Below are 25,531 nucleotides of genomic sequence, written 5' to 3'. Positions count from 1 at the left end.
TTTAATTCTAAACTTCTGATTTTAATGATTTGGCCACTTCGATCAAATCTTTTTTTTTTTTTGAAAGGGGATTGCCTGAGTTTGAAACTCTTTAATCAAACATTTAACTTCCATTGGAATTGTGGTTGTTTAATCAAACATCAAACACATTAGTAAAAAATAATTCTCTATTCAGAAGATAGAAAAAGATATACAAAATTACAGCTTCCTCGATTTCAAGAATGCTTTTCCAAATTGTGGTGCATGAATGATATAGTTTTTCATAAAGAATAATAATAATACATTAGAGGGTAATAAACTTGGCTGAGAACACACAAGTGGTGTTGCTCAGTTCCTAAAAATGGTCTTGTGGGAAGAAATAACAGCTCCTCAAAAGTCTCTCGGCAGAGTCAGCATCACAATTCAAAGACCTTTTCTTTCCTTTTCATTTGTTTCTTCAAATGAGAGCTTTTTTTAACCATCGGACCAAAATGCTTCATCCCCTCTTGAAGAAGAAGATGCTGAAGAATTCAAACAAGGAAGAGCCTGGCCAAAGAGAAAAAAAAAAGACCATATAAGGGACTAGACTAGACTAGTATAAATACTAAACATATAAGAGACTAGATTAGTATAATCAAATTATCCTAAGGAAATTCTCTTTTATTCAAAGTCATTCGAGTTCCTAAGAAATAGAGTTCTTTAACTCTTCCAAAGTATGATGATCCTAAGTCCTAACATGATGATGAGGTGAGTTGAGAACAAAATCATGCAAGGAACTAGACTAGTATAATACTAAAGAAACTCTCTTTAATTCAGAGCCTGAGATTCGAGTTCCTCAAGTCAAAATAGGAATAGAAAAGAGAATTTCCTTAACTCTTCCAACTTATAATGATCCTAACATGATGATGCATGAGATAGTAAAGTAACTCATACCTTCTCTCTATGACCAAGATAATCCAGTCCATCACAAAGCATCGAGTGAAACCATCTCAAACCAAACTAAACCAAAAGAAAAGAAACTAGTATATGTATATGTACAATGTGTATACTTACATGAAGAAGAGAAGTGAAGCCATACTCCTGATACGATTATATATATAGCAAAAAAGCTCAGAAGTAGCATAGAATGAGTTTGGAAGCAGGAAAGACCAAACCTGCAAAACAAACAAGCAAAATAGTAACAAGATATTGACAACACCAAGTGACTGGCTTCCATTTAATCTCAACACTAGAGCTCTTCATTCTCTTTCCACCACCACAACTCAATGGCTCTTTGGAAAGATCAAAGCTTGAACCTTTCATTCTCAGCTCCTGAATACACCTACTCACAGCTCTGTTATCATTCCTCTCCCTCTGCAACTGGTTCCACACTTTCCACAACCTGTAAAGCTTGACCTGAACAAGGAACACAAACACAGCCGATGTGGAAACCGAAACAAGGCTCGGAATCCACCATTTCTTGCAGACCAACACGTGGTCCGAACGCACGGAAGAAGTGAACAAAAGGGTCAAGAAGAAGCCTTGGAATAGGAGGAAGGAGCAGCAGAGTTGGAAGATCTCTCCTTTGATGGAGTCAAGTCTGGTTTCTTTACGAGCCATGCGACGGCCGTAGAGGTCTTCTTCTCTTTGCCAGAGCTTGAGGAGTAGGAGGTGACCAGGGCTGTTTGAGATTTCCATTAATGGGTGGTGTTGTATGGCTGATGAGAGTGAGACCATGTTTGTGGATGATGATTTTTGTAGATGCTCTTCGTCTACAGGGATTTCTACGATGTGGGTGTGCTTTGTTTCGGCCATTGATGAATGGAAATGAAGGAATGAGAGTCGAGAAGTGAGAAAGTAGAGAAAGATTAAGAGAGAGAGAGAGAGAGAGAGCGCTTTGTTTGATAGCTTTGGTGAGGAGAAGAGTGAGAAAGAGAGTTTTTAAAGTAAGCTTTTTTTTTTGAGGAAAAGACTGGAATTGGTAACGGTTACTTCTTCTACATTTTCCGAACGGTCCGATTCATATCTTTATTTAATTATTTATTTATTTTCAACGGTAACATGTAAAACAAGACCTGGGCCTAATGGGCCTAAGGCCCAATATTATGACCTGGTCCTATATGACAGATGTTAATTTTGAAGGGTAGGTGAAAATTGACATTTTTTTAATGTTATTTTGCAATATATATATTTTTGGTATGTATATATATAATTTTTTGTAATGTGGTTATGGTGTTGAGTATATGGCCAACCACTACTAATTTTGAATTCTAAACTTTTTATATGAAGATAGTAAAAATTAGAGTAAATGACAGCTAAAATACTCAATGTCTTCAAAATGTTGTACTTTTATATCCAATTTTTTTTATGGTGGTAAATATACTCAATATTTTTTAAATGTTGCACTTTTATACTTATTTTTTATTATTTTGATATATAATAAGAAAGTGAAGGGAAAATATATGATTTTAATTATTTTTAAAATTTTTAATTTATTTTATCTTTCTTATTCTTTCTCAAAATAAATATTTTAAATAATTTTTTAAAGTTAGAAATATATTTATTTTCTTAAATGGGTTGTTTAACTTTCCGATTGATAAGGCTTGTAAGTGTGCATACGAGGAATCAAGATCCCTTGTCAGATTATTGTGTCTCATAATGTGTCAAATCAATATAATACTTGCACTTACACCTCATATTACTAGGGAAGGTAATAGTTTTTTTAATGAAAAGAAAATTAAATGAAGTGTCAGAATTATATTGGTTGGACACATTATGAGACATAATAATTTGACACGGATCTTGATTCGCATAGGAGATATGCTAGGATTTATGTGTTATCATTGAGTAGCAATACATGAACAAGTATGCACTCCTTATATTTACAATAAAAGACATATAAACAATAGAAAAAGCTCTTTTAAACTCACTTCTCTTGTCTCAACAATAAAGACACTCTCTTTGGCTATATCCCTCATAGATTAGTAGTGTATGCAAGCCTTAGACATTTTGAAAAAAGGTGGACAAATCCCAACACCACAATTTAACTATACATCCTCATTAAGGTCACAATTAAGGAATATCGTTTTGATATCCATTTGATGAACAAACAAATTGTGTATAAAAACCAAAGCGAACAAAACTCTTATAGAAATTGTTCTTGCAACAGGCGCAGAGGAATCGAAATAATCAATATCCTCCTTTTACCTAAATTAACTATACATCCTCATTGAGATCACCATTAAGAAATGTCGTTTTGACATCCATTTAATGAACAAACAAATTATGTGTAGAAGCCAAAGCGAACAAAATTCTTATAGAAGTTGTTCTTGCAACAAGCGCATAAGTATTAAAATAATCAATATCATCATTTTGCCTAAATTAACTATACATCTAGCTTCCAATTAGAATGACATTTTGACATCCATTTTATGAACAAACAAGTTGTGTATAAAAAACAAAATTCTTATAAAAGTTGTTCTTGCAACACATAGGTATCCAAATAATCAATATCCTCCTTGCCTAAATTAACTATACATGTAGCTTCTAATTAGAATAGTTGAAACTCTCCACTCTCTTTCTCCCACTCAAAATCTTGAAAATGATACCTAACTATAGAAACAAGAAGCATGCACTTTCTTTCCCAAAAATTAAAAATATATATGCACCAATAAAAAAGAAAAAAAAAATTGTTCATCATCATCATCATCACACACTGATAAAAATGTAGGTGTCTTCTAGAATGCTATCATCTGGGGAATTCTCAATCACCATTACTCTTCAAATTCCCCACCGATCAACATATTCTTCTTTGATCACCATCAAAGACTCCTATACTATACTAAGTATTTTGTTTTTGTATTTAATGTGTTTTGGAACGATAATCATCATGATCATACTTGTACTTCTTCTATCCTTCTAATGGCTTCCCTCATATCCATCCGTTGCTGGGGATTACTCTCGACACAGTCAGCTCCCACGCGAAGGAGTTGAATCATTTGGTTCACGGCATTGGTATTAGCAACATTCCCAGAAGCGATTTCTGGGTCGAGCAACTCTCTCTCCATCTCCTCCGAGCTGTTTGCCGAAGACACCCACTGAACGACGTCGGTTCCGCCCTTACCGTTGGTGAGGTACTGAGAAGGAAATTTCCCGGTAAGGATTTCGAGAATGAGAATGCCGAGGCAGTAGACGTCGGTCTTGGGCGAGACTCGCTGGTACTTGAAGTAGTCTGGGGTTTTGTAGGCGAACATGCATGAAGTTGCGTTGCTGGGGCTCATCAGAGGGTGAAAAGCGTAATCGCTGAGCACTGGTTCGTGGTCGTGGTTCAGAAGGACATTGCTGGACTTGAGATTTCCATGGGGGAGGTCGTAGCTTGAGAACTCTGTGTAGAGGAATCCCAATCCCCTGGCGATTCCTTGGATTATCTTTAGACGAGTTGGCCAGTTCAACTCCGCGTGACTAGTTCCGCGATCTCCTAAATGTTAAAACAAAGATACTATTAATGATTTTGTGAAAGAATATGGTTTTGGGGTATTGCAAGGGTGCATACTTTTTGTGATATTTTGTGTTTTTCTGGTCGTGAACAGTTTTCGGTGTGATTTTTTTTGTATGATTATGTTTATTGTAATTATTTAGAATATATTGCAAATATTCAGGATGGGGCTACAAAGGAGGCCCACTAATAGGGCTCTTTTTGAAGTTATAATATCAAAAGTTTACTTTAAGCCCTACCGGTAGGTGGGACTCTCAGTGTTTCAGGCTCCGTGAATAGTTTTCGACGTGATTTTTTTTATCACCGTATATATTGTAATTATTTAGAGCATTATGCAAATTTTAAAAAAAAATTCGAATAGTTTATCGTAAATTAGGTTCAAATATGTTGTTTTCCACGCACGTAAAAACAATTAGTCACGCGTGCAACAACATTTTTTAACTTAGTTTTTGTTACGTTAAACTATTCGAAATTTCCTGAAAATTTAGAGATGCTCTAAATAACTACAATAAACATACCCATCAAAAAATCGCGTCAAAAACTATTTACGAACCGAAAAAACACAAACAAAATCACAAAAAGTTGCCCTATGATTTTGTGTTTGTGTGTGTGCATGTGGAGATATCTCTTACCATGCATAACGTATAACAAGCTGCCTTTGGGAATGTACTCGGAGACTAACAGTTTCTCTTCTCTCCGGTAATGGTAAGCCAACGGAGTCAAGATATTCCGGTGACGGAGTCCACCGAACCGCCTCATCTCGACGTCGAACGCTTCTCTTCCCAATCTATTCATCTCCCTTATCCTCTTCACCGCCACAGACAGCCCAAATGACATGACGGCCTTGTAGGCTGACCCCAACCCGCCATTACCGAGCACCTCCGCCGCAGCCTTCATCAAATCCGACAACCCGAAAGTACCCTTTTCATCATTCACCATTATCAAATCAGTCATCGACCCACTCTTCCCATGTTGCGACCCTCCTCCTCCACCGCCGCCGCCGCCACCTTTCTTGGAATCGCTGCCCTTTCGGCTGGATGATTCCGAGTTCCTCCGGTTGGAACTGGGTACGTGAACTTCTACCATCTCGTCCATGGTGTCCCTCCCCAGCTGACTAAAATCGTCTTCTCGATTGTTCTTCGAGCTCAACAAAGCATATATCAAGACAATGACCATGGCAGCCACGACTCCGCCGACGACTAACTTGTTGTCGTTGGAGTAATCCGTGCTGGCTGGCGGAGCAAACGATTGGGTTGGTGTCGCCGAACAAACCTTTTCCAACGGCTTACCGCAGAGACCATCGTTTCCGGCGAAAGCACTAACGTCGTAGGTGGAAAAGATGCCCGGGATTTCACCGTCGAGCTTGTTATTAGACAAGTTGAGTGAATTAACGCTCTGTTTAAACGCAGGGATCGAACCAGTGAATTGGTTGTTCTCCAAATGAAGTTCTATGAGATGAGTCAGCTGGGCCAGAGACTCCGGTACCTTGCCGGAGAATCGATTATCGTTGAGCCAAACTTTCTTAAGAGAATTCAAATGAGAGAAGAAATCAGAAGGAATCTCTCCAGAAAAAGCATTCCCGCTAAGTAAAAGAGATTTCAAAACTCCAAGCTTGCTAAACTCCGGTATTGAGCCAGAGAAGTTGTTGTTCATGAAACTGATCGTTCTAAGTCCCGAAACATGAGTCAGGGCATCGATATCGATTTTCCCAGAAAGACCCATGTTGGTGAGGTGAAGACCGGTGATGATTCCGTCGAAACACATTACCCCAGCCCACCGAGACGAACAGGGGGAGGAGTTAGGCACCCAGGAAGTGAGAGCATTGGTCTGCGTAAAGGAGTTCTTGAGCTTGAGAAGGGATTCGGCTTCAGAAAAAGAATGGGAAGAAGGAACGAAGAAGATAGTCGAAGAGAGAAGGGAGAGGAGGAAGAGGAGAGAAGGAACAACGACCATTATTGAGCTGAGCCAGGAATGGGGACACAGCCGTTGTTCGGTGGTGGTGGTGAGTATGTATGATTTTGTGAGTTTTGCTGAGTTTGTTTTTGTGGGGTAATCGGACTGTGTTTCATTTTTTTTTTTTGAGTTTTTGGGGTTTGAGAGAAGGGAGTTGATCAGAAAACTGTACCAATTACAGACATACCCAATTCTAAGAATAGATTTTGGAAGAAGACGTAATAATCTTGGGTTGAGAAATCTCGTTGACCGAGTCAGCCTTATTAGAGACCTTTCCCCTTATTTGGGATGTGTTCCATTCAACTTCATTTCCGGAACAAAATTTACACTATGGAAATTAATTACACTTTTGTTGAGACATTTTAATATACCCATTATTATTATTATTATTATTATTATTAGAGAAATGCTGAGGTGCATTGTTGTCCAAGACCATAACAAAAGTTATTGATGCAATTCAGTAGAGGTTCAAGATATTTTAATTTAATAAGTATTATGATATATCGTTAATCACCCATAGGTATCACTTCATGTAGTGTTAGATACCTTAAGGTGACAAATAACAACACTTTTATTATTATTATTATAAATATCAAAAGTTTATAATACAGGAAATTTTTTTGGTAGGGGCTTCAAAAAGAGCCCTATCGGTGGGGCTATTTTGTGTTATCAATCCGTGAACAGTTTTCAGCGCGATTTTTTTTATGATCTTGTATATTGTAGTTATTTAGAGCATTCTGCAAATTTTCTGAAAATTCTTAATAATTTACCGTGTCGAAAACTAGTTTAAAAGCAGGTTGTTGCATACATGACTAATTTTTTTATACGTGTGGAAAATAACATGTTTAAACCTAGTTTTCGACACAGTAAATTATTAGGAATTTTCTGAAAATTTGCAGGGTAATCTAAATAACTACAATATATACTATCATAAAAAAAATCACGCTAAAAATTATTCACGAGTTAAAAATACAAAAGAGCCCCATTTTTGAAGCCCCTACAATAGAATACTCCTATAATATATTATCAAATTAATGATACAGATTTCATTGTAAGATACTCTTCTAAAAATAACAAATTGAAGTTTATTCTATTTCCTTTTTTTAGATTGTCTTTATTTCTGAAGGTGTATATTGAATTTGAAAGGACTGAATCCCAAATTTCTTGGCTGTGATTCAACATTTCATGATCAAAGTTTATTACTTTGATGAGGTTGGGGGAAGAACATTGTTGCCGAAACCTGCAATAAAAGGTTAGTTTTTTTTTTTGTTTTGTTTCTTTTGAGTAGAGTTTTATTTTAATGTTGTTATGGATACTTGATTTTGTGTAGATTTTATTGTTTATTATTATTATTATTATCCTGTTGGCTTGTCTTTTTTTTGGAGCTCTTTGTTTTGGGTATTTTGTCTTTGCCGAACACAACTTTTGTACAAAGTTTCACTTTTAAGTCTTATCGGTGTTGCTCTCAGTATTTTCGATCCACGAACACTTTTCAGCGCGATTTTTTTTCTTTTATGACCTTGTATATTGTAGCTATTTAGATCTACAAATTTTAAAAAAATTCAGAATATTTTATAGTACCAAAAACTAAATTCAAACACGTTGTTGCACGTGTAATATATAATATAATTCTCTTATAGGGACTGCACTTTAAGCCCTACCGGTGTGGCTATCTCTCAGTATTCTCGACCCGTGAATATTTTTTGGTGCGATTTTTTTATGACTGTGTATATTGTAGTTATTTAGAGCATCCTGCAAATTTTCAGAAAATTCTGAATAATTTACGATACCGAAAACTAGGTTCAAACATATTGCTTTAAGCACGCATAAAAAAAAATTAAAAATAAATAATATGAAAAAGGTAATAAGTATTAAAAGAAAGTAATGATATCACAATACACTGCTCTCTTCATAATTATTATATTATAATACTAAGCATTTTTTTTCCTTCATATTGATTACTGGAAAAGAAAACATAATAGGAATTTTTTTATTATATTTAAATAATTGTTTTGATGAGTGTTGGATATTTTAGGAAAGTTGCTATTAATAATGAGTAGGATACCCAATTAGTTATATATGAAATATTTATTTTAAATATAGAATTCCTTATATATAATAATATATTATAATCAATTTGGGTATATTTTTAACAAAGTTGTGAATATTTAGACTTATTAGTATATTAAAAAGAGTAATGATATGTGCCATTAAAATATATACCAAAATATTATGTGATAGTTTAGCCTAATTAGTCACACTTATTAAAATTGTGACCCACTATTTTAAAAAGTAGTGACACATTATTATACGTAATGTTTGAGTGCATATTTAAGGTGCACATATCATTACTCTATTAAAAATCCACCTCAAGCCTAGATGAGGGCTCTTGTTTTGGTGTCCAAACTTTAAGAACAAAAAGAAAGAGGTCAATCTACAGTTCATGTCAACTACAAAAGACTTAACTTGAATTCAAACCATTCTGTTTTGGCTGTCTATTAAGACTCGGCATTGTTCAGTAGAAGGCATATTCAAGTGGATCAAAAGAAGCAAGCTTAGCAGGTTCAGGAAATTAGTCTACTGGTCTATTCTAGCTAGCTTTGTTTATCATATTTGGAAAGTTAGAAATTTAGGGTGTGATTGGTAGTGGATTCAAAAATAGTTTTATTATTTTCATAATTTAAAAAATGGAAACTCCAATGAAAACTTGATTGGCACACTTGTTTTAGAAAATAAAAAAAAAACCATTTTTGAAAACTAAGTTAAAATCCTTCATCAAAAGAGAAAACAACAAATTATTGTTTTCTTTCTATGCTATGGATTTTAAATTTTAAAAACACCCAACCATTTAAGATCTCAAAAATTTATAATTTATTTTTAAATTCAATATTTTCAAATCATTTAATTTGAAAATAATTTTCTAAAATTATATTTTTAAATTAACTACCAATCAGCCCCTTAACTTTTTGGGAGAGTTTAGTTTGGACTATTCAGCACACTATATACTTGACTAAAAAGACTGTTTATAATAGGATTTTTTATTCTTGTTTAGTAAGGGTTAAAGCTGTAGACTTAGATTGGTTTCTTAGTTTGTTTGAAAATGTAACCTTGCTCTGAGGAGTTGTTGTATTCTTGGTTTTTTCTGAAATGCACTGACTTTCTTACCAAAAAAAAAAAAAAAAAAGACTTAACTTGAAAACAAAAGAAGAAAAAAAGGGTCAAGTACATTTTCTTGGAAGCTTCAGTTAATTTCCAATTATAATTTACTCTGTATATGCTTTGATTGAGAAAAAAAATGGTTTAATGTACATACAACTCTGGAAAAACACTGCTTGTTGTGTGACCAACTTTCTGAATTCAGACACCACACCACACCATGCCATAACCATTTATTGTGAAGTGAAAGCCTGCAAATATGAATACTTGTTATCAACAAAGCAATTCACTTAATACAAAACATTATAAACATAGATTATAATGAGTTTCTTTTTTATAACACTTAAGATTGTTACCGAAAATATGTTGCAGTGACCGGGATCAGCAATGTGAGCCATCAAATTGTCAATAGGGTCTTTGCCAGTATAAATAGCTTGGAACCAAAATCCGACAAAAGCGAGCATGGCAAGACGCCCATTCTTGATCTCCTTGGTCCTCAAAACCATGACGGGTTCTGGGGACCCTCTTCCCCACATGAATGGGTCAAACCACAGCCCGCCAGGGTAGCCAACATCAGGCTTTGGGTTTTTCTTGTGAGGCATTTTGGGCTCGATGTCCACGCACCCTGGGTTGAGGATGTCAGCCCATCTTCGACCCTCAACCCAGCCCATTAGTACTAATTGGACCACAAACAAAGTTGTGTGGTCCGCAAAATATTCTCGAGCACCAGCCTCGTACCACGAGAAGTCTTGGATGAATCCCAGCCTTTCGAGCCACTCAGGGATGAGGATTCCAGACACCGCCAGCATGGCCCACCTGGCGTGCATCAATTCAGCTTGCGCGAACCATTTTAGTAGTTCCGGATCAGACCCTGGAAAATCAAATTTAGCACTATTTTTCACTCCAAGATTTGTAATGGGAATTTCTACTCAAATTATGATGAGTGAGAAGAATGTTATTTTTCAGTACCTAATCCAAGAGGGTCAAAGCCAAAGTCCCCAGGAAGGCTTTAAAATATAAAAAAAAAAAGGTGAGCATTAAGGAAAATGTGATAAAAATGTAAAAAATAAATAAATGTAGAAAAAGTGTTGACCTTCCATCGAGCCATTCAGGAGCTGAGCTACCAGGGAACCATATAGGCCTATCTGGAGGAAGTGGTTCACAAACACTCGATAATCCTTTTGTTGCATTAACCTTAGTTGTTTTAAGCAATGATTTAGTGAGTTTTTGTGGTGAAATTTTCAATGGAATTTCCCTATTTCCAAACAGAAAGTATACATAGTAAGATGGTCAAGTAGTATATACTTGAAAAATTGAGATAAAATTTGTTTAATGAGTAAATAAATGTGACCTGTTTGGGAGGGTTGACATAGCAGTAGAAGAAGCTATTGCCATGGCCATGGCCATGTTGTTGAGCAATAAGGATTTTGTCGATTAGATTTTAGAGTTTTTCGAAAGAAGATGGATAGTTGATGATAGTGTACATGTGTGTGTGTGTAATGAGACGTGTACGTGGCACAACATGGCCCTTACCTTGTCGATAGTCACACTACACTTATATAATAATGAATGAGAGATGGCATGTGACAATACTATTTTGGCAATGTTCTTTTATATACTTTTTAACGTTAGTTTATACTTTTTTGGACTCTGTATTTTTTCTCATTATTTGTTTGGACTATGTGTTTTGACAAATTATTTTTTGGATCTTATATTTTGTAAAATGGTTAAAATAGAACCCTAAACTCAATTTTGATGAATAAAAAGTTGAATATAACAACACAGTTTTTAAGCAGAATGATTTTATTTTTGTTCTGAATTGTTAGTTTGGTAAATTATTTGTGATTTTAGTTGAGAAAACATTTACCAAAATCGGGTTTAGGATTCTATTTTAACCATTTTACAAAACATAGGATCCAAAAAGTAATTTGTCAAAACACAAGGTCCAAACAGGTAATGGAAAAAAACACAGAGTCCAAAAAGGTATAAACTCTTTTAACATTGTACCCTCAAAATTTAATATTATATACAGTCAAATTTCTTTATAGTAATAATGTTGAGACCCAACATATTTTATTACTACGAGGAGGTAATATAATTATATCTAAAAAATATTACAAAAATACACATTTAAATTTAAATTAAAAATAATTAATAAAATATGTCAAATTTAATGAAAAACATTAATAAACGAAAAAATATAAAAATATAGCTATTTATATAATGTTATAAATAAATAAAGTTATTTTACAAGTTTAAATTGGTAATAAATTTTATCATGAATTTTAAATATAAATATATTTAATATTAAGACAATTCTTACTATGTGGAGACATATTTTCTAAAAGCAAGACCAAGACATATTATAATTTATTACAATGTGTAATTTATTCTTATTTATAATTGGTCTCAAAATAAATTTAAATATTTTTATAATTATACTAGAGTTGTACTATAGTAATATTTTATGGAGGTTGTAGTATATATATATATATATATTCATAGAAATTATATATAATTTTATATTAATAAAAACTTTATAAAGACTGGATGATGACGAGATTGATCCCATCAGCCAGTTTCCAATCAAAATGGAACAACAACTGTGCCAGAGGAAGCTTAATATCAGCCAAGGCAAAGAATATGCCAGGACACATCCTTCTTCCAGCACCAAATGGAATGAACTCAAAATCATTGCCCTTGAAATCAGTACAACTCTCATGAAATCTCTCAGGGTAGAACTTTTCTGGATCAGTCCAGTACTTGGGGTCTCTCCCCATTGCCCATGTGTTGACAACTAATTTGGTTTTCTCAGCCATTTGGTACCCATAAATCACACAACTCTCTCTAGATTCTCTTGGGACCAAAACCACAGGAGGGTGTAGTCTAAGAGTTTCTTTTATGATCATGTCTAAGAACTCTAGTTGATTGAGATTTTCCTCCTCAACATTTTCTTTTCCTCCAAACACTTGCCTCACCTCCTCTTGTGCCTTCTTCATCACAGTTGGATTCTTTACCATCTCTGCCGTTGCCCACTCCACAACTGTCGATGATGTCTCTCCCCCAGCTACAAACATGTCCTGAGTATATAATCAAACTTTATTCTCAGAATCACTCATGTAAATTATATATCTTTCTTTCTTTAAAAACAAACTAACCAGGATAACTGCTTTGATATTTCCTGTGTCAGCAAATTTGTAAATAAAAATAGCAGAAAGAAATAAATAATAAGTAAATGCATAGTGTAGAAAGAAAGTGTGGAGTTTGAGAAATCAACAAGGGTTTGAGAATTAGAGTGTGGTTCTAAGTATTGAATGTAGCAGCCATGTCCTAGGAAAAGTCTATTCCAATTAGTGTATAGTCACAACCTGTCCAAAAATTCATCCTCGCTGAGCGATGCTGTAGCCTATCCCCTGAGTGGAGGCAGTCACAATGACAACCTTTCCCTGAAATCTCTTGCTCATCATTTTCTTTACTTAATACTAGCCTTAGCAGCTTCCCCACTTTTTTTTTTCTGGCATTTGCCCGCTTACACGCACATATATATATAAAGACTGATGCTATAATTAAAGATTTTTAAGGTGCCCCATTCTTGTCGCCTGATAATTAAAGATTTTATGGGGTTGGCCATTAGTCAAATCTAGCAAACTCATTAGACTACAAAAAAAAAAAAAAAAACAGCACCTTTTTATTATATTTACCTGTGCTCACAGGGAAGGGCAATAAACGGAGTGGTTGGATTAGCCTGGCATATGGGACAAGTAGAGTCATCTTCAGCAGAACTTGAAGATTTATCTTTTGAAAATGGGTGAAGAAAACTTTTCACAGATGATGAGTTGAGAAGAGGAAGAAGCAACAACAACATTTCCTGAAGAAAAAAAACCTCATTAGTAAGTTCCCAGACTATATGAGATGAGTGTTTGGTTGTCAAATTGTAGAAGCTAGCTGCTGGCAAAGCGAACTAAACAAAATTGCTAAAGAAAAAGGAAAAGAAAGAGACTTTATGAAAACTCTAATAACGACATAACAACACAGTAATAACTAATACCGACATTATGAAAAAGGAAAAAACCATAACAACACAGTAATAACTAATAACGACATTATGAAAACTCTGAAGATACATAAATAACTACTAATTCAATGTACTTCAAATGTTCACACTTGCTTTATCAGTTTAAGATTTGTTTGGAAGTCAACCACGGTGTCATTCATGACAAATAGTAACTTTTGATCTAATTATCTTCAGGCTGTACCTCACTTGCGTAGGGAGGGTAATGACTCATTGAATGATGAAACATTTGGTTCTTCTGATATTATATTATAGATAGTTATAATGTACACCATTATATAAAAAAATTAGAATTATAACTATTCAGGTGCCGAAATAGTTGCTCCCTCTATTTATATATAGTCTAGAATAAATGATTATTTGAGGAGAGCCCTTTTTCGATAACAGCATTTTTCATAAGTATGAGCGATTCAACGATGTCATCACACAATTGATGAGGATCGGGAATGGTGGCTTCGTCCACAGACAGAACAATAGTCATCTTCTAGAATTATTAGTACTACTTTAATAGACTACATTATTATGATATAAATAATTAGTAGAGTTTTGATATTTGGTACATGAACATACTCAACATTGTAACAGGTGATACATTATGATTAATTAGCTATATTCAATATTAATTATTTAATTAGAATATCTTAGAGTCGATATTAGATTACTTTCATAGTAATATGCTATAGCGCATCCCAATGGTGCCCCTTATAAGTCATACTCTTATGAGTAATGCTAGATAAACACTTAAATTGTACACACTATTTATACATAATGTTGTGTAATTAATCTTAATCGCACACTTAAAAATGATATGATCTCACTTAAAAATATTTATGATTAAAATTAAATATATATATTACTGTGTGTAAAAAGTATGTACAATTTGTGTCTAACATTACTCTACTCCTACTATTATTATTTAATTTGAAAACAAAAGTGAAAGTTACCATATTTAAGTTTCGATCCTTAAATTTGACAAATTGTATTGATATTTGACACCTTAAGGTACCCAATACTACATGATTTGTTATTTGGTACCTTAAGGTGTCTTATGTCACGGGCACACCATTTTAGGCAGCGAAACACCCGTGCAGTACCTTGACTCCCCCGAGCCAAGGTCAGCCTTCCAACCATCTAGATAACAATGGGCACATTTTTGCGCGAACGTGTTCTTTTGCACACTTTCGTCTCTCGAACAACTCCCCCTGTGTCATGCTCTCAAGCATCCATGAGTGCATCCGTGCATCAAGGCTCCCTAGCCAAGATACTCACACTGTCCATAGGCTCCCACTATGGCAAGGCAAATTCCAACACTGATGCTCGCCCTAACATTTGCAAGCCAAGGTAGCATGTGTGGCTAAGAGCCAACGCCCAACTGACATGCCCACAATTCTCGTCATGTCCTATTCCATACTATCCGAATAGCTCCCGTCACGGTCCAAGGACTACCATATGTCTATGGTCCAATCCTCAAGGCACTATGGCCCTCGAGACTAGCTGCCAGACTATTAGCACACACTAGACCTTAGTCCTACTCAAGCATAGTGCACCTTCCAATGCTTGTATGCTAACAAGTCCCACGAATGACTTCTCGCACCATCTCGTGTCGAGACTCGTGGCCATGTCGCACCACGACATCTCTCGGAGGTTTGGGCCACGTTCCATGCAAGCGGTGTACCAGCAAGCCAAGGGAACCGTATCCCTAAACCTCTAGCAGCATACTTTGATGCACCACCGAGGTAGCCCGGTAAAGTACATGAGTACTCCTACTCATGGAGACATATGAGTCCCCTTGTTGTCCTCATATGCCAGCCCTACTAGTCCTCCTAACTAGTAGTAGCTCACTTGACGCACCTGCGCCATGGAGTGGTGGAGAGCTGACACCAGGTGCTCCCCCTACAAAGAGTCTTCTGAGCTTCTAACCTTCTACTATGAACATATATGATTTTTGATTGGGAGACATATTTGGCTCTCAGCTCGCCAGTTCTCCGAATCTCCCAAATCCAATCACACAATTGCATTCATTGACTTTTCAATATGGGAATTACCGAATCCTGTCCATTTTTAGGCAATATTGAAGATATTTACGAAAATATCACTACCGTACAAACTAAACATCAACATGCTCACCAGCATACACCTTCGCGTGTGCATTTGACTGAGCACCAACCTTGCTTGTAATATGCACTCAAGGCCGGCATGTTACACCCTACTACATAAGACAAGAGGTGTCACCTCTAATTAGTTAAATTGTATGAGAACTAATATTAAATTTCACCATATTTAATAAGACAAAACAAACTCTTTTACAACATAGTAATGCTAGACAAGTGCAATTTGTTAATAAGACAAAACAAACTTTTTCGTTTAGTCAAACAAACTAAAAAGTCCAACAAAAAGGGCAATGACTAAACGCTCAGACAATGCAGAGAGAGCGACGACTTCTTCCCCGTTTCAGCAACTTTGCGAAGAAATTTCGAAGCTCAAACCTCTCTCTTGCTCTTACTTTCTTGTGATTTTGTTTAATCGGCGTTTCGTTTTCGAATTTCGTATCCGATAACGTGGGTCTCGATACGAAATTCGATTCGGTAACCGAAGCTTTGTGTAGGCTGTAGATGTTTATGGAAGTTTGAAGGAATGGAGACGAGGGAACGAAGGCGACGACTCATCTCAGTGATTTCGGGTTCTGCTTTCCTGTGGTTGATTTTGTTGTTTGGCTTGCTCAGAAAACTATATGCTATTTCAGAAGGTATGTTTTATTATTTGTTTGTTGAATTTATTTTTTGTGCTCAATTTTTAATAAGGGGGTGCTGTTTGGTTTCCTGGAAAATGAAAGTATAGGTGATGCCCTAATTGCGTTTAAGACCAACTTAGTTGATCCCAGCAATGTTTTTGAGAATTGGAATGCCACACTTGTTGAGCCCCCCTGCAGATGGAATCACATTACCTGCAATAACGAATCAAGTGTTACTCGAGTGTAAGCTTTGTTTACTCTGTGACATGGCTTTTGTACAATTGACTTTGCTCATATTGTTATTGAGATGGTGATTTTATATGATTTCGTTTTTGAACTCATCCAGTGATCTTGCAAATGCAAATGTAACTGGTACATTGGTTCCTCAACTTGGTCAGCTAACGAATCTACAGTACTTGTAAGTCATAGTTTTAGTTCAGCTGACTCAAATTCGGTTTTTTTAGAAATATTTGCAGCAAAAATCACTGAGTAGTTTAAAAGATTGCACTTAACTTAAGAAAAAGCTTTTTTTTTGTCCATCAAAAGTAACATTTTTGGTATAATTGCTGCTACGGGGATGCCTTAGTGTACAAGAGGTGAGGTGATACAGAAAGAAAGGCCTTTTCAGTCTTGTCTCCTAGGTGGTGCGTTTTACTTAAGCTTGATGGAGAATCGGTGGATCATTTGTTTTGCAATGTCACTTCTCTCTACAATTATGGTTCAATCTATTGAAAGAGTTTTGATTGCAGTGGGTTGTGCCACAACATTGTTCCCCATCCTCAGTTTAGAGTTGTACCAAATAACACAACTTCATGATTTATGTGTCATAGTTGGGATATGCTTTTAGTATTTTCTTGTTGCTTGTTAAATTTTATTGACAGGGAACTTTCTAGCAATAATATAAGTGGGAAAATCCCAGAAGAGCTCGGAAGTTTGACAAACTTGGTGAGCTTGGAACTTTCCTGTAACAAATTAAATGGTTCGATTCCAGCCACACTAGGGAAGCTTGGAAAACTACGTTTCCTGTATGAATACACATCCTTCACCTACATCTTTTGGTAGTGGTAATCTAAATAATTTTTACTAGACTTGGAATGATATGACGATATGATATGATATGCTTTGTTTTGTGAGTTATTTATGCCATATATCGACCTGAGAAAGGTAGCTTTCTTGTTAAAGTTTCTATTGCTATTTCTTTATGATTAAACGTAAGAAATAAACCTATGGAAAATGAGGTTGATATGTTCATGAGACTATATAATATTCTTGTTTAAATTTTGTTTGTTTCTTTCACATATAAATTGTGATTAGGTTAGGATGAATAAGCATGACTGTGATTGTAAACAATAACGTTTTCTGCTCTGTTGAACAGACGTCTCAACAACAACAGTTTGTCAGGGACTATTCCTATGACTTTAACAGGTCTTGACTCACTGCAAGTCTTGTAAGTTTATTTGAAATAACAATAAGAAATTCTTAATATTTTTATTTTGCCAGGAATAAAACAATTTATTTTACCTTGTGAGATGCAGGGATCTTTCAAACAACAAGCTGTCTGGACATATTCCAGTTAATGGTTCTTTTGAATTATTTCCCCCCACCAGGTTCGTTGGAAACAACTTCTTTTAAAACAACCTTCTGTTGGTTGGTCCTTTGACATGACAAAAATCAGTTAAGACTGCTAAGTTGCTCTTTTGCAGTTTTCTAAATAATCAACTAATCGAGTTACCAGTTTCACTACCAGCTTCTATAACTCCAACACCATCTGGTTCCGCAGGTGAAATGATATGCTTTTCATAGCTTCCAAGTAGTCTCTTATTAATTTTTCATGCCTTGTGAAATTCAATGGAAAATTTTCAATATACCATAATGAATATACCCCATTTTACCTAGAGGTTATTTCATGTAGGTATTTTATTTTATTTTCTTTTTTTTGCTCAAGCAGTTTGTTTCGCTCGGACTCAATTGAGTGGTCTCAAGTTGTTTTGTCTATATTTCCGGGGTAGCTTCGTTTTATATCGTTTTTTAGCGGCTCATATTTTGACTTTGTATACTATTTGGGTAGACAATTAGCTTGTTGGCGAGAAGGAGTCCCTCCCCTTCAGTTTTATACTCAAGTGATCCTTCCACTGGTCAAAAATAGAAATAAAAATTGGACGAGGATGATTGTGGGTCTTAGCAGTCTTTTTATTTCTCTCTGCTGTTTCAAATTGTATAGCTTATTCAGATTTTTTTAAAGTTTGGTGTCCAATTTCTAAGAGTATCACTAATCTAAGTACTTCCCTCATAGATTAGTAGTGCATGCTCTTTGGAGGATACAAATCTTAATTTTTTTTATCAAGTACTGGAGTTTAGTGGTCTGTGCACTGCATTAATGATTAAGGCTTTGAGTTTCTTTACCTTTGGGATGTAGCTTCTTGAGAGAGGTTTAGTGAAGTAGGATGAAGGGAAAAATATATAAAAGAACTAGCCTAGAAAAGAAGAATAGAGAGGCGTACAAGAATTTGTAAAAAGAACAAGGATAGATAAAGAATTAGAGAGAAAAATCTCAATGATTTATAATCATATAAGAAGTCTGACTAGTAATGAAAACAATATTATGAATAGGCAAACAACAAATCTTAATTCAACTAGGAAACAAACTTTAGGATTTAAGGTGTACAAAAACTCTAATAAACTCAATTAAATAAAACTTAGATATTAAGAAAATAAGTTTATAATAAAATATAATCATCCTAACAATATGAATTCTAATTATTTAATATGTATTTTGCATCATTTAGTTTCTCAACACTTAATCTGGTGAATATTGTAGGTAGCAGTAGTAGTAAAACTAGACTTATTGCTGGAGGAGTTGCTGCTGGTGCTGCTCTTCTTTTCGCTGTTTCTGCAATTGCTCTTACCTGGTATTGGAGAAGGAAACGACAGAATCATTTCTTTCATGTACCTGGTTGGTGAATTAGTAAAAGTTTCATTTCAATTAGTGATAGTTTTCTGTAAATGATGCATGCCTCTCACTTATAATTTTCACAGCTGAGCATCCAGAGGTCCTTCTGGGACAGCTTAAAAGGTTTACTCTGAGGGAGCTTCAAGTTGCTACTGATAATTATAGCGATACAAATATTATAGGCAGAGGTGGATTTGGCAAGGTTTATAAAGGGCACTTAGCTGATGGCTCTCTAGTTGCAGTAAAAAGGCTTAAAAAAGAGCGTACCCAAGGTGGGGTGCTACAGTTCCAAACAGAACTAGAAATGATCAGCATTGCTCGACACCGTAATCTACTTCGTCTACGTGGATTTTGCTTGACATCAACCGAACGGTTGCTTGTGTACCCATATATGGCTAATGGGAGTGTTGCATCTTGTTTAAGAGGTACTTTCTTAGCTTTGTATGTGCTGTGGTTTTATTTCTGTTTTACTTGTTGAGAAATGCTTTCAATTTCTTTCTTGCAAATTGCTCCGATTTCAGGGCCAACAAAAAAAAAAAATACTCCAATGCTGCAGCAAGGGTGCTCTAGGTGTTAGGGACTGCTTGGTTTAATTTGTAGGCAACAAAATTGGGTTGTTTGAACACTATCAAAAACAGAAACAGCAAAGAAAAAGAATATAGAGAAAGAGAATGAAGGCAGGAGTTATCAATAGTATGATAATTCATTTGGTCCTAAAATAACATTGTCAAGTATAGTTGTGGATTGACAATTTCATATAGGAAACTGAAGGAGGTTAACAAGAAGTATATTATGGTATATCTTTTTTAAATAAGCTACTTTCAGTGATAATATTTTTTTGTTGATGACTGCAGAATGTCCTGGTTCACAGTCCCCACTTGATTGGGAAATACGAAAACGTATCTCATTGGGATCTGCAAGGGGCCTTGCTTATTTGCACGATGAATGTGATCCTAAAATTATTCACCGTGGTGTCAAAACTGCAAACATATTGTTAGATGAGGAATTTGAGGCAGTTGTTGGAGACTTTGGGTTGGCTAAACTTATGGATCATAAAGATACTCATGTTACTACTGCTGTGCGTGGCACTGTTGGGTATATAGCACCGGAGTACCTTTCAACTGGAAAATCTTCAGAGAAAACTGATGTTTTTGGATATGGAGTTATGCTTCTTGAACTCATAACTGGACAGAGCGCTTATGATCTAGCCCGTCTTGCAAATGATGATGTCATGTTATTTGATTGGGTATGGACTTTTCATCTTCTTGATAGCTTTAACACACTTTACTTATGCTTTGTTTTATTGGTTTATATCTTTTTGGACTCTGTGTTTTTCTCTATTACCTGTTTGGACTCTGTGTTTTGAAAAATTATTTTTTAGACCCTATGTTATGTTTTGTAAAATGGTTAAAATAGAATCCTAAACTCAATTTTGATGAAGAAAAAATTGAATATAACAACACAGTTTTTAAGTAGAATGATTTTATTTTTGTTCTGAATTGTTAGTTTGGTAAGTTATTTGTGATTTTTGTTGAGAAAACATTGACCCAAATCGGGTTTAGGTTTCTATTTTAACAATTTTACAAAACATAGGGTCCAAAAAGTAATTTGTCAAAACATAGGGTCCAAATAAGTAATGGAAAAAAATACATGGTCCAAAAAAGTATAAACCTTTGTTTTATTACCTACAATTAGAATATGACTCTATTTATCAGTATATGTCTTGTTGGATTCGAACAATTTTTATAAAAGATTTACTAGAGGAAATAGCTTGAAGGTGAAACTTTGTCTTGCTTGCCAAAGTTCCATTCATGTCATTGAAATTCACAAAATTTTTGTATCTCAATTTTGTGAATCTTACGTGCCATTTTAGACTAATAGTTTTCTTTTATATATTAAAAACCTTATATTTTTATAGTGGCATGGTACACCTACACCTTGAAGGCTTGCATAAGCCACCTTTATTGTAATTTTGCATTTATTTTCTAAAAAATATGTATGCATATATATACAACCAATGTTATAAAAATTTGTACATATTTCTTTACCTGCAGAAGCATTGATAGAAAAATCCCAATTTTAGCATTAAGCTAATTGACTGTTATGGGGAGGTGAATTTGGTGTTTCTGGTAGATCTCATCCTTGTGTTTTTCTCTGGTATATGAAAGTTTGTCTTCTATGAACCTTTCACATCTTTAAGATGTTCTGATCTCAAGTGAAACTTGATCTTGATGCTGCATCATCTGATTCTATTCCTTCTTTCCTTTCAACAAAGTACCAACATGGAATTCTGTTATTTCTATATACTTGAATCTTCAAGTTACCAAATATTTGTGTTTGACTTATAGTCCAAAATTAGAATAGGTTTTGATTACTACAAGAGTATGTCTTGAATTCATCAATGGTCAACGTAAATTGTGTTGAAAATTCCACACAATCAATCAGGTTGGTGAACCAATGTGTATTTCAAATGAAAGCATGTATGTGTAAGACCATATCACCCCACTTTAATTTTAGCATAATGACCACTTGAATCTAAGTAGTCCATACCAATGTCTGTTTGTCTATCTTGGTTATTAAAACAACCCTGATTGTGTATGTACTTTATTACTGTCATTTCCATAGTGATGTTTGGTTGGGAGTAATAGAATAATTGTTTGCTTGCATTTTAGAATATTGGAATGATTTTTCTATCATTTTGGTGGAATGACTGTGTAAAATTTGATAGAGGGATGAATGTTAGATTGTAAGAGAATGTTGTAGAGAGATTGAGAACGAAATGTTGCATAATTATAGATTGAAAGGTTTGATAAGGCATATGGGGTTTCAACTTAAAACCAATTGGTGATGAGTTATATGTTTGATTGAATCCTCACATCTATTCGAGGTGAGACACTCTAATAGACTATTCTATTTGAAGATGGGAGGAAAGACCTAATTATTTTGTCAATTTTTTTATTCATATTAATTCTTATTCCTCCAACCAAACACTACTTTAATGTAAATCTTGTCTACCATGGAGTTTTGGACATAGTTCATTATTAACCTTTTTCATACTTAAAAAAGTTGTTTTATTTACATCAAATTTTCCAAATCAATTGTGGCATTACAGGTTAAAGGACTCTGGAACGATAAGAAGTTGGAAACATTGGTGGATGCCAATCTACAAGGAAATTATGTCAATGAGGAGGTGGAGCAGCTAATCCAAGTGGCTCTTCTTTGCACACAAGGCACAGCGAGTGAACGGCCGAAGATGTCTGAGGTGGTGAGAATGCTCGAAGGGGATGGATTGGCGGAAAGATGGGAGGATTGGCAAAAAAAGGAGTTGTTCCGCCAAGACTTCCACTCGTCACACCATCCAAATACTCGTTGGATTGTTGACTCTACTTCTCACATTCCTCCAGATGAATTGTCTGGTCCTCGATGATATCCTTTCGATGGTTGTCTATGTATACATAAGATAAATTATGGTACCAAAGCTTAAAGCCACTAAGGCTAGCTCAGTAGTGAGTTTAGATAAATTTGTTTATGTTCTTATAGATTGTAGTTGAACCAAGTGCGTTCACCGTAAAAATAAATGGTACCTAAGCTTAACAAATTAAGCTTAGATTATTACAACAATATGCATGTTCTGCATAAATAGATTATTACTCGAATAAGATCCAAACCCGAACCTCCCTTTTTGACTCATCATCGTCATAGAGTCCTAAGGAGATAGCTTATCAAGCTTAGACTTATTTAGAAAAAAGTTAATAACTTTACCATATGGGGAAAATAAAGGGCAAAGTTATTAACACATGTCCCTCATCTCACTTTTATGTAGTGGAGGTTGAGAACTCTATCCCTCTATAAAAAGTAGGGCTGAGTATCAGTCGTTTTGAGCGTTTTTTTCATATTATTAAATACAGAATTCGGTTTTCGATCCGGATTAGTGCAATCCAAAAATCGACCGACCAAACCAATTAAAGAAAAAAACCGAACTGACTAAATCGAAGTTAATTTTTTTTTTTAAATTCCATAATATTTAGAAAGTTTTAGTTAAAAAAAAACAAAATATTTTGGATTGTTGGAATCTATTTTGGTGCTTTTTCAAAACATAAATACATAGAATATAGTTACATTCACAAATTTGAAAGTTTGAAAACATAATTAAAAGTCCATATGCATAACATAACCTATACATATTTCTAAGTTCGGTCGGTTTTGGTTCAAACCGGTCGGTCCGCACGGATTTTTCATACTGATCGAACAGTGGCGGTTTACGCTGTTAACGGTTTTTTCGGTGTTCGGTTTAATTGGTTTTAATTTTTTCGGTGTTCGGAAAGTCGGTGTACTCGATTTTTTTCGGTTTTTCGAATTTTATGTTCAGCCCTAATAAAAAGAGATGGGAGAGCTCTTGCAATGAGCATTCCATTAATTTTCGTACATGCTTTCATTCTCCCAACCTTCTCCATTCCATGTCTTACATTATTGCCCATATTTTCAACAATACCTTGATAATATCACGGTGGTTTAGATTGTATTTATCTATCTTACTTATTTGCCTAAAGGTTCTTTGATCAACACTAATCTTGATGTCTAAGAAATTTTGTGATATTTTCATATTTATCTTTTTAGGTTGCCACTATGTTTGTGAGTTCTGTGTTTGTGAAGATTAGATCATTGTTCCTCATCAAACTGGTATCAAAGCCAGGTTCTGATCCGAACCAGGGGATTTCAAGGGCTAGAAGAAGCTGAGATTGAAAGGATGGGGAATGCAAAGTTTGATTTAGAAAAGTTCACAGGGAAGAATGACTTTGGGCTTTGGAGGGTGAAGATGCGAGCTTTGTTGGTGCAGCAAAGGATTCAAGATGCTCTTCTTGGAGAAGGAAAGATCAAAGACAAGTCTGAGAAAGAGAAGCAGGAGATTCTCGAGAAAGCTCACAGTGCCATAATTCTTAGTCTTGGTGATAAAGTCTTGAGAGAGGTCTCAAAGGAGACAACTGCTGCTGGATTATGGACAAAGTTGGAGAGTCTTTACATGACTAAATCTCTAGCTAACAGGTTATTCTTGAAACAGAAACTATATTCTTTCAAGATGCAGAGTGGAAGATCTATTGAAGATCATTTGAATGATTTCAATAAGATTATACTAGATCTTGAGAATATCGACATAAAGGTCGAAGATGAGGATCAAGCAATAATAGTTTTGAACTCACTGCCCATGGATAGCTATGAGCATTTCGTGGATACTATGCTATATGGGAGGGATTCTCTGACATTGGAAGAAGTACAGAGTGCTTTGATGTCTAAAGAATTGAAGAGGAAATCAGAATTAAGAGAAGAACTTGCTGGGGAAGGTTTGCTGATCCGAGAAAGAACACAAAGGAGGGATGGAAAGTATCAAGAAAACTACAAGAAAGGTAAGATGAGCTCAAAGAAAATTAAGAAATGCTTCATCTGTCATAAAACCACTCACTTGAAGAAAAATTGTCCCGAATTAAAGAAGTCTGGAGAAGACAAGAGATTTGGAAATGTTGATATTGCATCAGATGGAGACAACAGTGATGGGTATGAAAGTTCTGGAGTCATGGTTGTGTCAAAATGCTATTCTGGAATCGATTGGGTAATGGACTCAGGGTGCTCATTTCATATTTGTCCAGATCAATCTCAGTTCAGTAACTACAAAAGGATTGAAGAAGGGACTGTAAAGCTAGGAGACAATAGAGCATGCTCAGTGATTGGAATAGGTTCAATCAAGCTCGAATTGGTTGGGGGCACCATGGTGGAACTTAAACAAGTTAGACATGTTCCTGTTATAAAGAGAAACCTTATATCAGTTGCTATGCTGGATAAAGAAGGTTATTTACTGAAAGTTGAAAAAGGTGTCATGAAAGTTCTAAAAGGAGCTCTAACTGTGATGAAGGGGTCCATGATTAATGGGGTTTATGTACTGCAAGGAAACACCAAGAAAAACCAGGTCTCAGTAGCCTCAAAGGTCATGGTAAATTCTACGTTACTATGGCACAGGAGACTCGGACATGTCAGCCAAAGGGGTCTTGAAATATTGGACAAACAAGGGCTGCTGGGTAAAAATACAATTCATGATCTGGATTTTTGTGAGCAATGTGTGTTGGGAAAATCTACAAGGGTCAAGTTTGGAGTTGGAACTCACAACACAAAGGGTACAATCTATTATATCCATTCGGACTTATGGGGGGCTTCAAGAGTCATATC

The 25,531-nt window shown here is 35.2% G+C and overlaps 5 protein-coding genes across 10 annotated transcripts; 1 reads left to right on the top strand and 4 right to left on the bottom strand.

The window, feature by feature from the left end:
• Positions 1-191: 191 nt before the first annotated feature.
• On the bottom strand, positions 192-2,019 carry LOC133783515 (uncharacterized). Of its 2 annotated transcripts, none has more exons than XM_062223169.1 (2): positions 913-2,019; positions 192-525 (listed from the first exon to the last, which is right to left on the bottom strand). In XM_062223169.1, exon 1 carries the CDS (start codon positions 1,771-1,773, stop codon positions 1,090-1,092), a length of 684 nt encoding a protein of 227 aa, XP_062079153.1. In that variant the 5' UTR covers positions 1,774-2,019; the 3' UTR covers positions 192-525; positions 913-1,089. The 2 variants fall into 2 exon arrangements, with proteins under 2 accessions (XP_062079153.1, XP_062079152.1); XM_062223168.1 differs by having other exon boundaries at positions 1,033-2,015.
• Positions 2,020-3,005: 986 nt separating this feature from the next.
• Positions 3,006-9,501, bottom strand: LOC133783513 (pollen receptor-like kinase 3). The gene is made up of 2 exons (XM_062223165.1): positions 5,086-9,501; positions 3,006-4,435 (listed from the first exon to the last, which is right to left on the bottom strand). Exons 1-2 carry the CDS (start codon positions 6,404-6,406, stop codon positions 3,852-3,854), a joined length of 1,905 nt encoding a protein of 634 aa, XP_062079149.1. The 5' UTR covers positions 6,407-9,501; the 3' UTR covers positions 3,006-3,851.
• Positions 9,502-9,606: 105 nt separating this feature from the next.
• On the bottom strand, positions 9,607-11,072 carry LOC133783514 (photosystem I chlorophyll a/b-binding protein 6, chloroplastic-like). Its single transcript, XM_062223166.1, has 5 exons — positions 10,914-11,072; positions 10,656-10,817; positions 10,532-10,569; positions 9,919-10,433; positions 9,607-9,813 (listed from the first exon to the last, which is right to left on the bottom strand). The coding sequence occupies exons 1-5, from the start codon at positions 10,967-10,969 to the stop codon at positions 9,796-9,798; spliced, it is 789 nt and encodes a 262-aa protein (XP_062079150.1). The 5' UTR covers positions 10,970-11,072; the 3' UTR covers positions 9,607-9,795.
• Positions 11,073-12,099: 1,027 nt separating this feature from the next.
• LOC133786164 (tabersonine 16-hydroxylase 2-like) lies at positions 12,100-12,657 on the bottom strand. Its single transcript, XM_062225373.1, has one exon. The coding sequence runs from the start codon at positions 12,637-12,639 to the stop codon at positions 12,100-12,102; it is 540 nt and encodes a 179-aa protein (XP_062081357.1). The 5' UTR covers positions 12,640-12,657.
• Positions 12,658-16,011: 3,354 nt separating this feature from the next.
• LOC133783511 (BRASSINOSTEROID INSENSITIVE 1-associated receptor kinase 1-like) lies at positions 16,012-23,005 on the top strand. Of its 5 annotated transcripts, XM_062223160.1 has the most exons (11): positions 16,012-16,380; positions 16,473-16,608; positions 16,712-16,783; positions 17,247-17,390; positions 17,741-17,812; positions 17,901-17,972; positions 18,069-18,145; positions 19,184-19,318; positions 19,402-19,740; positions 20,170-20,561; positions 22,428-23,005. In XM_062223160.1, exons 1-11 carry the CDS (start codon positions 16,269-16,271, stop codon positions 22,740-22,742), a joined length of 1,866 nt encoding a protein of 621 aa, XP_062079144.1. In that variant the 5' UTR covers positions 16,012-16,268; the 3' UTR covers positions 22,743-23,005. The 5 variants fall into 5 exon arrangements, with proteins under 5 accessions (XP_062079144.1, XP_062079145.1, XP_062079147.1 ...); XM_062223161.1 differs by lacking the exon at positions 17,247-17,390; XM_062223163.1 differs by having other exon boundaries at positions 16,468-16,608; positions 16,712-17,390.
• Positions 23,006-25,531: the final 2,526 nt, after the last annotated feature.

Source organism: Humulus lupulus, chromosome 6 (genome assembly GCF_963169125.1).
Source record: "Humulus lupulus chromosome 6, drHumLupu1.1, whole genome shotgun sequence".
NCBI classification, from domain to species: Eukaryota; Viridiplantae; Streptophyta; class Magnoliopsida; order Rosales; family Cannabaceae; genus Humulus; species Humulus lupulus.
Note: the sequence above shows the minus strand (reverse complement) of the source record. Positions and strands in the feature narration are given on the sequence as shown.

Excerpts from the sequence above, each read along its gene's own strand:
- LOC133783514 (XM_062223166.1), bottom strand. The coding sequence starts at position 10,969 with ATGGCCATGGCCATGGCAATAGCTTCTTCTACTGCTATGTCAACCCTC. Across the intron at positions 10,818-10,913 it reads ATGTCAACCCTCCCAAACAG|GGAAATTCCATTGAAAATTT; the intron begins GTCACATTTATT and ends GTTTGGAAATAG. Across the intron at positions 10,434-10,531 it reads CTTTGACCCTCTTGGATTAG|GGTCTGATCCGGAACTACTA; the intron begins GTACTGAAAAAT and ends TTGATTTTCCAG.
- LOC133783511 (XM_062223160.1), top strand. The coding sequence starts at position 16,269 with ATGGAGACGAGGGAACGAAGGCGACGACTCATCTCAGTGATTTCGGGT. Across the intron at positions 16,609-16,711 it reads GAATCAAGTGTTACTCGAGT|TGATCTTGCAAATGCAAATG; the intron begins GTAAGCTTTGTT and ends GAACTCATCCAG. Across the intron at positions 17,973-18,068 it reads GAATTATTTCCCCCCACCAG|TTTTCTAAATAATCAACTAA; the intron begins GTTCGTTGGAAA and ends GCTCTTTTGCAG.
- LOC133783513 (XM_062223165.1), bottom strand. The coding sequence starts at position 6,406 with ATGGTCGTTGTTCCTTCTCTCCTCTTCCTCCTCTCCCTTCTCTCTTCG. Across the intron at positions 4,436-5,085 it reads CTTGTTATACGTTATGCATG|GAGATCGCGGAACTAGTCAC; the intron begins GTAAGAGATATC and ends TTTAACATTTAG.
- LOC133783515 (XM_062223169.1), bottom strand. The coding sequence starts at position 1,773 with ATGGCCGAAACAAAGCACACCCACATCGTAGAAATCCCTGTAGACGAA.
- LOC133786164 (XM_062225373.1), bottom strand. The coding sequence starts at position 12,639 with ATGTTTGTAGCTGGGGGAGAGACATCATCGACAGTTGTGGAGTGGGCA.